Genomic DNA, 13,063 nt, shown 5'->3' with positions numbered 1-13,063 from the left:
TTAAAAATTTCAGGGAAAAAAATCCATGTGAGTGATGTTCATATTGACACGCGGTGATAATAAAATCAAAGGGTATTATTGTAGTTTTGGAGTATTTCCAGTAAAGGGGGTGATATGACCTTTCGACTTGTACTGTAACGTGAGTGTGACATCCGCTGGCGCTTCTGTTCTTGAGTTTCCACATCCTGCTACAAGGCTACTGGCTGTTATCAATCTGAGCATCTCACGCAGTTCAGCAGCCCAGACAGCCGTACAATTAGAAACCCCCTCCCACAACGAGGCGACTCAAACAGAGAACGGCGGAGGAAGTGAGACTTCGGTGCCTGTATTGCATCTGCTGAGTGTGGCATGTATGCACGCGCCTGTGAGTGAGTGCCGTACAGCTTTAACAGTCCTGGAGGTGAGAGCTGCCTACTTCCTCCTAAAAAGCGTCAAGTGAGGAGGTGAGGGACGCAGTCAGCTTGCGCCACATGCAGAGCAGAGAAGCAGCGGGACGAGTACGTACACCGACATCGGCGTCCCACTGTCTGGACACCTTCGGGACCATGAAGCTGAGCAGCACCATGAAACCCAGGACACTCGGGGGTGAGTCAGGAGACACAGGACCGGATTGCTTAAGAGTCCATGCAGTCATGTGACATGTAGGGATACCGCCTGCATTCACCAATGTGCCGTCTGCGTCTATGGGTTTCACAAGACGATTTTAATGATGATGATGATGAATATGATGATGATGAGGAGCAGCATATTAATGCATTACTTCTAAAAATAGTAGCATAAATTGCTAAAGGATTTCTGTTGAGCAAAAATTAAACAACATGAATATTATTTAAATCAAATATGTTCCTTTTGTTTCATCACTTGGGAAACTTTTAACAGTATATTCGTAAATTTATTTTAGTTAGATAATCCCTTTATTTGACTTTATACGCCAAAATATGAGTAACTGTTCATTAAAATTGTTTCATAAATGTATTCATTTTAAAGGGCAGAATAATTACATTTTCAAACATCTATTAATAATGTTCATCACCATTACAATTATGAAACCGAAGTTTTAGCGGTGTGCTCAAGAGGTCAGGGTGGCAAGGAGCTGATCCACACGTTGGGATTTGTATCAGCAGCATTAAAGGGAAGTTTTGCCCAGTGTCAATGTGCACTTGCCTTTAAAAGAAAAAAGGGAGCTGCGTATTTCCCTCACTGCTTATTTGAACTCCGTAATGACCTGCAGGTTTCTCTGCCTTGCGGTGAGAAGCGAAGGAAGCTCTGTGTGGTGCAGATTAGCAAGTAAGATGGTACTGATGCTATCAAAGGGCTCCTCATAGACTGACATGTAAGGAAACCACAAGCTTACAGCAACGGCGAATGAAAGACATGAACAAAAGTGTCATGAGCGTGACTGCAGACACGGCTTTCGTGATTGGCTATGGAAAATCATGCCGTTTGACGTTGGCTAAGAAAGAAGTGTTATTTCTGGGGCAATGTCAGGTGAAATATATTATACGTGCAAAAGAAAATTCCAAGGAAAATGCTTAGAGCCATTTATCTGACTAGTGTATATTTATTTAGAAGAAAAACACACAATTTAGCATTAGAATATACAGTATGCAAATGAACAGAAACATTAAAATAATTATTCTTCTGTTCTTCAAAAAAATGACTTGTATATTGCGAGTTGGCTGGGTGAACACCGCTTCAGTTCCCAAACCTCTCCCCAGACCCACCTCGCCCATTCCGTGAATCCATACAATTTCACCACCAGCTTGCTTAATTAATTAATCTATTAAATGAGTTAACTTGAAGCATTGATTAGCCAACGGGTGTGTTAATGGTTGAGTCAACAGATACATATTTTGTATTGATATTGCTGTTACTGCAAACAATGGGTGACTCTAAAAGAGGTTTTCAAATGGCTAACAAACATTATATCATAGTTTTACATCACGGCTTTTAAATCATGACTTTTGTACACGTCAGTATGTCGTCTAGTATTAATTTGAACATTTTACAGAGATCTGTCTAAGGATTAAATAATAATTTCGCACTACTTCACGCTTACATTAGCGGTCCAGCCTGAGAGCTTCACGTAGGGATGTGATAGCTGTAGTAGGTCTGTCTGGCCCATTTTTTTCCTGAGTGTAGCTTACTATTGGCTATAGTGGAAACTCAACCACTTAGCACTAAATGTAATTTAAAATGGCCCACCACAAGTGTAACAATCAGTTTCTGAGGCTAAGGCAGTACATTATTATTGATATCATGAAAAAAAGTGCTAGCCAGCTTTACTTCTGTTTTTGGTAAGACTCTTTGAGGTAAGTGAGCAGAATATGTGGAACAGCGACAGTTCAGGGTTTCGCAGAAGCGGGTAGAATGTCTGGAGGTGTTGTGGGAAGCTACGCTCATTCTGATTCTGACCTGTTTTAGATGTTGTTTCGTTGGGTGGTGCTTCGCCGACGCTAATATTAGCTTAACGATGCCTGCAAGCATAGTGAAATGGCATGAAATGACATGGTGCATGATGGAACACAAAAAATTAACACCTCATAACAATATTCAATTAAAAATATTAATCCATAGTTATGTCTGCAAGGATATCGGAATTAATTGGAGAGATGTACAAAATGCAGAAGAATGAGAGGCACACAGTGTATCAGTATCTTTACAGTCATGCTTTAGAAATGTATTTTCCCAGTTAATAATTTACAAAATATTACCCATAATAATCAGTGGTGGGGAAAAGCATGTTGGTGCAGTGGTTAGCACTGTTGCCTCCCACCTCTGGAACCAGCTTTCGGGTCTCCGCCAGTTTGTCCCGTGTCATCGTGGAGTTTCCTCTGGGTTCTCCAGTTTCCTCTCACAGTTTGAAAACATACTGAGGTTAACTGGAGTTCCCAGATTGCCCATAGGTGTGAGTGGTGTGTGATTAGTGCCCTGTGATGGATTGGTGTCCCATCCTCGGTTAATTCCTGCCTTGTGCCCATCACCCCCCCGACCCTGAATATGATTGTAGAGAATAGAAGGCTGGATCGATAATTAATATTATGTACTCAGTAGTAACAACTGAATATTCGGAAAGTGCTGTTAATCACTGTAGTATGTGGGCATTAATACTACAACTGAGTACATAACATGATTCATAAATATTCAGGTTCAGGCAAGGATGTAGATTTGTTTTCAGCATTGCTTGCACCAAGTCAGCCCCAAACACCCCCCCCCCCTATGCACGGTATTTCCACCGTATCAGTGGGCAGATGCCATCCATACCCAAATCTAGGAATAAAAAATAAAACCTGAGCCATTTGCTTGCAGAGGTAAGGCAGGAGACACTGGACTTCACTGTGAAGAGCACGGCAACTGTAGGCCACGTCAACCAACGCACCCCAAGGAACATCACATATTGCTGCAGACCACTGGCTTCCCAAAGCTCTGCATCTGCAGACGCTTCCGAAATCCCCGGGGGTCACACAGATGTCGTCAAACTGGCAGGGAATCCCCAAGGTACAGAAATGGGAACATCCTCAACTCACTAACTGTGGCACATTTTCTTATGTTATTTATTCTGTTCTGCTGTCTTTTTAAGCATTATTATGTATAATTATTACATTATTATATGTGATTCTCACAGTGCTACCTCATTTCATTGTGCATGCATACAATGACAATAAGGTTGACTTTAACTTTCCTCCATGAATGTTGACACCTAGCATGATACTGTCAGTCTAAGATTTAGAGGCATTATTTGAAAGCGAGTCACAAATTTTAGCAAACGTATCTCCTGAAAAGAAGCATTTCCTTTTTTAAAGGAGGTTGCTTAATACAAAGTTTCAGTTATGCAATCAATATATAATATGAAATCTGACAATTATGCTGGCCTCATATCCGGACCAGAAGGCTAATGACATTTAAAGATATCAAATCTTCAGTAAAACTTGTTTTTGTACTCTAGAAGGAAAATTAACTTATAAATATATGTGCATCTTTCTCAAGGTGTCTGGATTATTGAGAATCTTCATTTTCAAGCTGTAAATTAGGCAAAACAAGCAAACAAACACATGTTTTTCCACTGATTCCCAGATAACAATGTGTATGTGCCACAATTTTGTAATCTCATTGTAACACCAACTGGACAAACAGTTAGTAATTGTGCTTGTAAGGAGAGACATAGCCATATTTGTAATGCTTCTCCTATGCTGTTGGTGGCTCAGATGTGTCCAGAGGTGTGGGTGACATCTGGACCAAATCAGCACGGCAGAGGAGCCCAGGTTTGGTCCTTAGGAAAAACCTTCCTGCAGCCCAGAAACCAGGTGAATCTGCACCAAAGGTCTACATTCCTCAGTCATCTCAGACTCCAGACTCTTGGAATGGAGAGACCACTCAGGTTAGACCCCCTAAGCAAAAAAAAAAAAATGTTTTTCTGTATCTTAAGGTAGTTCTTAGACATGATGAAATATTTAGGAGCCAAGGTGACTTTTTGGCAGTGCTTAATGCTTAATTTTATCTGAGTCTGTAATAAAATGAGTTATGGGTTAAATGTAATTGCAAAATATCTTAAGTTGTATACAGGTAGGTATATTGTGACCCAATTACTTACTATGTATTCTTTCATTATAATAATTTGAAATCATGCTAGCTCATAGTCACCACCTAGTGGTCGAGAATATTCATAATAACAATCAAAATGCTTGCATAAAAAAACAAGATATGGCAGAGAAATGAATTTTCCCCACCTGTATGATGTGAAGCTATCAGTGGGACTTTTTCAATAGGCCAAGTGAGACCGATTCATTTTTCGTTATAATGAATGTGAAATCACAGTTCAAAAAATGTTGAAAATCTGTGTTGACTTGAATGGATTTGAAAGCACTGCCATGGTGTTAAAGTCCACTGTTTATGAATAACTGCACATGTCATGTTGATTTGTACAATAACTTTGGCAAAGGCCAATTTTTGGTAATGAATTATGGTTATGGTTATTTTTCTGACAAAAAAAACCAAATATATATGTGCAAGAGTTCTGCCTTGGTATAAAAACATTTTTATATGTAAGTAATAGACCAGGAAACTTTAAAATTACATCTCCTAAAATATGTTATCTTCTCATACTAATATTCTCTGAAAAGTCGGAGACTGAGAGTCATCTCAATCATGTATTTTCGTGTAAAAAGACAAAGAAAAAAATTGAATGTACTTTCGCTGGCTTCTTATTTATATTAACAGGAAATCTTACAAAATCCCAGGAAATATATAATGAAGCAAGGAAATGCAGAATATCAGGTCTCAGGCCACTATATCACTCCAGTCCGGTGAGTTTTCAGGTCAGATCAAACCAATACACATGCGATTTCCATCCATATTACTGTCATCTTTGTAGCATGAATATAATTTTTAGCCAATTAAACTAGCCATACTGTGCATATCCGGTCTCTGTTTGGGTATCTTAAAGCAAAATTATACCTATAATGGACCCCATATGACCAAATTAAACACTGAATTCAAATTTTCTTTCACATCATACACTCTCAAGTGAGAAACTATGTCTTCAGAAAAATTAATTACTCATGATGGTTATATGGCTTCTATGAAATATAAAGAACTTTCGTTTTATACTGTATTTGTTATTATGTGTGAATGGTTGCTGTGCTACTCCGTATTGCCCTGTGGAGATAAATAAAGTGATTTGAATTGAAGTGAACTGAATTGAATTTCTCATACGGTCATATTTTAACATACCCTATATGGACAAAAGCATTGGGACACGTGGCCATTACTCCCACAGAAATATTATTAACTTTTAGGGACCCCTGAACTGTGATTTGGGGGTTAAGGGTCATTTTGAGGTTATGGGTCATTCGAGGTGGAGCACCATTCTGGGGGCTTCAGGGTGGCCTTCAGCTAAATGAAGCGAGGATCTTTAGACTGCATGCTCTGCAGAAGTGTATTTCTCTACAATGCCTATATCATGTTTAGCAAGTCCAGTCTTAAGGCTATACTGGAGGTAATACAACATTCAGCAATCCAATTGGCTGAAGGTTTTCATTACCCTTTAATTTTGCACTCATGGTGTGTTTGTTACAAGGCAGAACAATAAAACCAGGCAGCAATGGGGCTAAGGTCACACTGCAAGTATGAGTGAGTGTGTGTTGATTATGTTTATAACACATTGTGGGGATCAAATGTTTCCCACAATGTAATAAAAATCTGTTATTTTTACATTCTGAGGACCATTTTTTTATATTTATAGACTGTTGAAAATAAGTTTTGTCCACCTTTGATGAAAACAAAGTTATTATAGAAAGCTAAATTTATAACATAATAAATAATGCATTAATATGTTTCATACCAAATAATATACAGTACAGGCCAAAAGTTTGAACACACCTTCTCATTCAATGTGTTGTCTTTATTTTCATGACCATTTACATTGGTAGATTCTCACTGAAGGCATCAAAACTATGAATGAACACATGTGGAGTTATGTACCAAAAAAGATGAAATAACTGAAAACATGTTTTATATTCTAGTTTCTTCAAAATAGCCACCCTTTGCTCTGATTACTGCTTTACTTTGCTAAACACCTCTGGGAACTCCTTCAAGACTGTTGGAAAACCATTTCAGGTGACTACCTCTTGAAGCTCATCGAGAGAATGCCAAGAGTGTGCAAAGCAGTAATCAGAGCAAAGGGTGGCTATTAATTACAAAATCATGAAAATAAAGAAAACACATTGAATGAGAAGGTGTGTCCAAACTTTTGGCCTGTACTGTATAAACTCATGTACAGTAAAAGTAGCATATTAGCCAAAGCAGAGCTATAAGAAGATTGTGTAATGCTGATGCTAAGAATGTAATGTAGAACTGTTTGTGCTGCTTCAGTAAACAGAGAGCGGCGCCTGAAATGGAGTCCCCACAATGTCACGTCGCAGATCGGTCCCCCATGGAATTCTACCCGTATGCCTACAGAGATAGCCTGCAGCTGTCCCGCCCCTTCTCAAACGTCCCCAACCCACCTGTGGCCGTCCCATACCCATATCTGTACCCGCACTTTCTGCCTTACCTCCAGCTACAGCCCTTCTTACAAAGGTAAATGTATTGTGTCTATCAATAGAATCACAGGGTCTGAATTAAATTGCATTTCAATCCAGATCCAGGATCCTGGAATCCGCCTGTTGAATACTCCTGCCCTAGACTGTCTGCATCAAACAAGCCAGCCTTATGAGTACATTGCTGGCTGACATCTCAGAAGCTGAGGTCTACGTCACTGAGACAGAGACCTAAACTTGTTTCCTGTTTACACTTTATATTTTGTCATTTTAAAAACATTGCCAGGACTTTTTTCTGATTTTTTATTTAAAGAAGGTTGTATTCTTTATGTTTATAACCTTAAGAGTTACCTGTCCTCAAACAGATGGATGAAAGAAGAATCACTAAGTCCCGTTCTCAGAGGGAGAAAGTATGAGAGCATTTCTCATTCTAATTTGGAAAGAGACGTGTGCTGCGTCAAACCTCAGCCCCGGAAGAGGAACGGTCTAACAGAGTTCAGAAATGAGAAAGGGGGGGCAAATCTGGAGAGTAAACTGCATGGCGTTTGCCAGAAGCCCCATGTGAATGAGGAGAGCAGTGCTGGTCCCCCTCACCCATCAAGGCACAACCTCCACGAAGAACAGGAAATGGACCACAGGCCCTGGTTTGCCAATTCAATGCAAGGCATGGAGTCTTACAGTGAAATATCTTTAAATTAAATATGAAAATGTTTACTTGAGAGCACATAATCTTTGATTGCTTAGGAAATACAGGCATTGCTGTTGCTTAAGAATCTATTGACTCTTTTCATCTGTGAAATCTTAATCTCATTTAATATTATTAACATTCCTTTCTGAAATGGAGAGCAATCTGAGCTGCTTTCCCATTTTTGTACATATAGATGTGTTTTACCACATATAGCTGGGTATATTTTGAGGAGGGGGGGCTTGAGTGGTTAAGTGGGCTAAGCCTCTGTGCCTGTGATTGGGTTAAATCCCCGGCCACAGCAGAACAGTCACATGTCCGTGGGCCCTTGAGCAAGGCCCTTAACTCCCAGTTCCCAGGGTTCCACACGTCGGCTCCCCTCATGCTGTGACTCCCATGCTACGGAGAGCAAGACGGGGCAGGGAGGGAGACGATTTCCAGTGCACCTGTGCAAATGGCAAATGAAGGATTTATCATATATTGCCAGAGTTTTACAGGACAGTGTCTGTTCCAGAGAAAGAAAATCTTTCACCAATTTTTGCCACCTCTTTTTTCTCTGTGTGTTTTAAAAGGAGACCCAGGGCAGCCACCTGCTCACCCCTGGGCTACGGAGATCAGTAGTTTTTCTAATACGATAAGACAGCAGCATCCAATACGGAGTCACATTTTGCCAAGGAAAAAGCGAAGTGCAGGCTTTCCAAATGACCACAGTGGCAGCAGGTATGTATGTCTTTTCTGAGGTATAGAATAACTTATGATCTGTTTCCTGGTTTGCCATAATTTTGAATATATTCAACTTTATTAGCTCACAAAAGAAGACAAGAAAACATTTTTCATTACAAAATGAAGCAGTTGTATTAGAGAAAGAAGGAGAGAAAATCAGGTGGAAAAGAACAGAGCCACATTGCTTGGATTACAGTCAGAAAGGGAAAAATGAGATTCAGTGCGATAGAAAAAAAGCAGCGTCTTCCAAAATTCACGAGTCTCCCCAAATGCCTACATCTACACCGGAAAACGATGGGTCAGCTGCAACACCAAACCACTGGCGGCCCCCTCTAAAGCGAGAACGACCACCAACAAGATCCCTGCCCAATGAGCTGCTCCATGCTGGTCATTTTGATATAGTTGATCCTGAAACATCTCCTCCGACAGAAATATGCAGCAATAAAGAGGTACAAAGAGCTCAAAAGTATGTTCTGCAGCCTGAAGCACCTGGATGTGCCACTAGGGGAATAGGAGGTACAAGCCGTCACTGTCATGGTCCAGATTCTAAAGGAAGCTTGGTAACACCTCAAGATTCCAAGCATGGTGGAATAAGACATGCTGAAGAATGTAATCAGACAAAAACTTGGGTTCCACAAAGAAATAGGGGTAAGCATAGCCCTTCTGCTATTTGAAGGGGCGTCTATACTTCCAGGGGTCAAATCTTACCCTGCGCTGCCTGTGTTGTGTGGGGTTCCTTTGGGTGCTCTGGCTTACTTTTGGAATCCAGAGAAATGGGCAAATTGGCAGTTATCCTCTGACTTGTCTTACAGACGCAATGGAATAGTGATACTTTACACATCCCTGTCGAGAACCTGGGCATATCTAAGCTTGCTCTCCATGAGACACAGGCATACACCGAAAAGTAAAAACATTATGAGCACCCCAACATGAAGCGAATAAAGTTAACTAGCTTGTAAAAGAGGTGTGGGTGAAGCTCTGAGATATATTAGACGTTATGCTAACTTTCGATACTTGTAGTGGACAAGTTGAGTGCAGGAGAAATAGACAGGGATAAAGATCTGAGCGATTTTGACTAAGGTCACATCATTAAGGTTAGATCCTGTCTGGTACAAACCAAGGGCAGGGTTACTGTGGCACAAATGGCAGATAATTTTAATGATGGCCGCAGGAGTACTGTGGCCATCGAGTCTTGCTGCGTATCGGTGTGTAGCCAGAGGCCAGTCAGAGTGCATATGTGCATATGTTCAAAAGTGTCTACAGTGGTCATGCAAGCATCAGAACTGGACCTTTGAGTGACAGAAGAAAGTTGCCTAGTTTGGTGAATCCTGCTGTATCATGTGAATGGCCAGGTGAGAAGCCTCGGTGGAATGCATTGCAGAAGCTTGAGCAGCGGTTACACACTCTAATATGCAGCAGGGCTCAATGGCCTGTGTGTCATCCCAAAACCGGCATTCAAATTACCTTCCATTTATACCACAGTAGCCCTTCTGTTTGGTCATACCACACAGGACAGCCTTTGCTCTCGTTTCGCATCAACAAGTCTTGGCCGCCCAACACCCTGTTGGTAGGTTGGAGTTGTTTCCTTTTCTGACCACTCAGCAGATACTCACTGTGAGCGCCCGACAATCCGTGCTGTGTCTGAGATTCTCTGAGCCAGTTGTCTGGCCATATTGATTTGGCCCTTGTTAGAGTCACTCTGCTCTTTATCGCTGCCCATTTCTTCTGCAATCAATATGTCGACTACGAGCACCACAGGTCAGCTTACCATCTAACATATCCCAGACCGTGACATGTACCATTTTTAGGAGATAGTCAACATTATTCATTTCATGTGGGGGTGGTCATAATATTTTGACTTATTGGTCTGTATACAGGTGTGAACAAGTTTGGGGGGGTCACAGCACAGAGTCAGCCAGCATCCAGCACCCATGAAGCAGTTGGGATTAAGGCCCTTGCTCAGGGGGGCAGCAGTAACCTTACTCTGCCAACCACAGGATTTGAGTCCATAACCTTCAAACCACAATCAGTCCTAACCCCAGAGCCCCACATACCACCAATAATTTGCTTGTTTTTTTTAAATAATTCTGCTTCGGATAAGCCACATGACCTTATGCTGGATAAGCTTTTAGAAGTTGCATACTTTTCTCCCAGGTCTGTGTGAGCAATCTTCAGCTCCAAACCTATCTAAGGAAATTAACCCAAGAAGAGAAAGACTTATTATAAAACCATGGGCCCCTGCTTTGGTAAGACATTGTTAAAGGCAATTGTGAATGATATGGATTAATTATGGAATACCAGTAAGCATTTTCGAATTCGACACAGAAACGTTATGACATGGCAGAGTATTACTGATTTATTTTTTGGCTCTGATTTTACAAAACTAGGTCAATAGACAGAAATCAGATATTATAAATCTCTCTCACTGGAAGGACGGAGAATTACCAGGGGAAATTTCTGGGTCTCAAACTCAAAACAAAAGCATATGGCAGGATATCCATAAAAAGGACAGAATTTCTACCCTCTTCGATATCAGCCAAATCTGTTCTGAGAAAGAAGGTAAAAATACTCTACTTTGTCCTCTTATATGGAATTAAGGGTAAAACCTTTGAAAATGAATTCTATACCCAGGATCATCAGATGAGATTTTAAGAATGTTCAGAATATATTTTCAATTCTCTCATAGACAGTGGTGAAATCTCTGGTTCAAGCTCTCAGGCAGTAAGTGATCCCAGCTTTCATGGTGAGGATGGACCTAAATACCTGACCTTGGATCGTGGAGCTATATTCCGGCCAAAATGGCATGGTATTGAGGCTGTTCTGGAGACCTACATAAAGTACGTGGAAGGTAACTTAACACACTGATCTCATATTTTCGTATTTATATAAAATAATAGACATCGGAAAATCATATCGAAAATCATTGACGAAATGTCTTCGTTTTCCTGCAATGGAATATTACAATATTATTTTCTCAACATTGCAATGTATTTAAAGTACCTCAGCAAAAATATCGAATAACAGATACTGTAAGAATTTGGTAGCTATAGAGGCAACATAATTCAATTCAGGCATAATTATAAAGACATATTGTGTTACCTTTGATAATCAGTGACGACTACATTTTTTGGACATCCTTATATAGTGAATGTATGTATGCTTTATATAACCTGTGATCCCTTAAAAGCTACATAAATATAAGGATAATGACTGATGACATTAACTACATATGATGAACAGCATGTTTATATTTTTCATAACTGAGAATATGAGCTGATTCACATTCCTCACTAGAGCTGTCAGCTACAAGGTCCTGTTCTGTATCCAGTACTTATTCTTAATGATTTAATTTTGGCTCATAACAGTATACCGAAGGTTTTATATGTTTCATGTATATTTTATATGTTTGATATATCATAATTGTGCAGCAATGATGTGAGAAATGATGTTTTCTATATTTTAAAAGAAAAGAAAATAGAAGAAATGGCTCTTCAGGAACAACTCAAACAATCAAAAGCAATAAACAAGCAATTGAATCAGACAGTACGACGTTTGAGAATTCAGCTGCAGGTGACAATTCGCTTAATTCTGTTGGTCGATATCCAAAAACATGAATGGGCCTCGATGACATGATTGGCTGATTTTTATCTTAGTTGATTCAGCATATGTTTTAGACGTAAATTAAAATAAAGTGTAAATATTATTTGTTGATGTGTAATAGTTTGTCATTTAAGCAGTTTCCACTGATTACATTTATGAAAACATTTTAACTGTAAGAGTCTGAATGTAACTTTTTTTCATAATATATTTTTTCATAAATAGTTCTCTATTACTCTGGGTTCATAAAAGAGTAAAACAATGGGTAACACTAATGAGGGGACACAAATACTTAGAAATAACTTAGCTACTACTAAAGTACAAATCATGAACAGATCATGAACAAATATAGTCACGATGAAAGATGTGTCGATTCATGAATGATGAATAAACACAAGATCAGTTATGTTATTCATTACTTGTTTGTTCAGTAATTCCTTCAGTGTTTCCTTCAGTAGCTCTTAATGGTTTACGTAACATAGTATTTGGTTGAGGTAAAAGATGTGACAATTCATTAATGATGAATAAACATGAGATCAATTGGTAACTAACATTTAGTTTGTGGTTAATTAATAAATAAGTAATAGTATAATACTACATTATTTGTGTCCCCTCAAGTAGTGTTACTAAAATGCATTGTCAGTTAGCTCTAATAAGCAAAAGGAAGGTGTGTGCAGCTGAAGCTTTCTGATAGAATGGAGAATGAGGCAAAGCCTTGCCAACATCACCTAACAAAGACTTCTGTGTTTTATAGGAACTGGAAGCAAGTAAAGCGCAACTGGTGAGAGATCAAATGCTCCAAGAAGCTGCTCTCAGCTGTCTGCAGAAGTGCCTCGTCTTTGTGGTCTAGCTGCCAGAAATCATTGGAGGGGGGAGGAGATGCAGCCCAGATGGGAGAGTTTCTCCATTTCACTGCATTTACACGAGAAAATTAAGCTTCATAGTATAAGATTATTATCAATTGTAAAAGGAGCTGTTTTTTTTTTTAAATGTTTATGACATTAAATTCACAGTTAATGAA

The 13,063-nt window shown here is 39.6% G+C and overlaps 1 protein-coding gene across 2 annotated transcripts; it reads left to right on the top strand.

Moving 5' to 3' along the window:
• Positions 1 to 218: 218 nt before the first annotated feature.
• On the top strand, positions 219 to 13,063 carry LOC111841556 (uncharacterized). 2 transcript variants are annotated; one of them, XM_023807387.2, is made up of 13 exons: positions 219 to 585; positions 3,310 to 3,498; positions 4,206 to 4,378; positions 5,218 to 5,303; positions 6,871 to 7,077; positions 7,403 to 7,701; positions 8,295 to 8,442; positions 8,528 to 9,093; positions 10,600 to 10,691; positions 10,833 to 11,004; positions 11,132 to 11,282; positions 11,912 to 12,015; positions 12,797 to 13,063. In XM_023807387.2, exons 1-13 carry the CDS (start codon positions 471 to 473, stop codon positions 12,811 to 12,813), a joined length of 2,319 nt encoding a protein of 772 aa, XP_023663155.2. In that variant the 5' UTR covers positions 219 to 470; the 3' UTR covers positions 12,814 to 13,063. The 2 variants fall into 2 exon arrangements, with proteins under 2 accessions (XP_023663155.2, XP_023663154.2); XM_023807386.2 differs by having other exon boundaries at positions 11,132 to 11,293.

The sequence above is a fragment of the Paramormyrops kingsleyae genome, chromosome 1, assembly GCF_048594095.1.
Source record: "Paramormyrops kingsleyae isolate MSU_618 chromosome 1, PKINGS_0.4, whole genome shotgun sequence".
Classification (NCBI taxonomy): Eukaryota; Metazoa; Chordata; class Actinopteri; order Osteoglossiformes; family Mormyridae; genus Paramormyrops; species Paramormyrops kingsleyae.
Note: the sequence above shows the minus strand (reverse complement) of the source record. Positions and strands in the feature narration are given on the sequence as shown.

Bases quoted from the DNA above. Each gene is read 5' to 3' on its own strand.
- LOC111841556 (XM_023807386.2), top strand. From the start codon at position 471: ATGCAGAGCAGAGAAGCAGCGGGACGAGTACGTACACCGACATCGGCG. The intron at 3,499-4,205 runs GTACAGAAATGG...TTGGTGGCTCAG, and splicing joins ACTGGCAGGGAATCCCCAAG to ATGTGTCCAGAGGTGTGGGT. The intron at 11,294-11,911 runs GTAACTTAACAC...ATATTTTAAAAG, and splicing joins CTACATAAAGTACGTGGAAG to AAAAGAAAATAGAAGAAATG.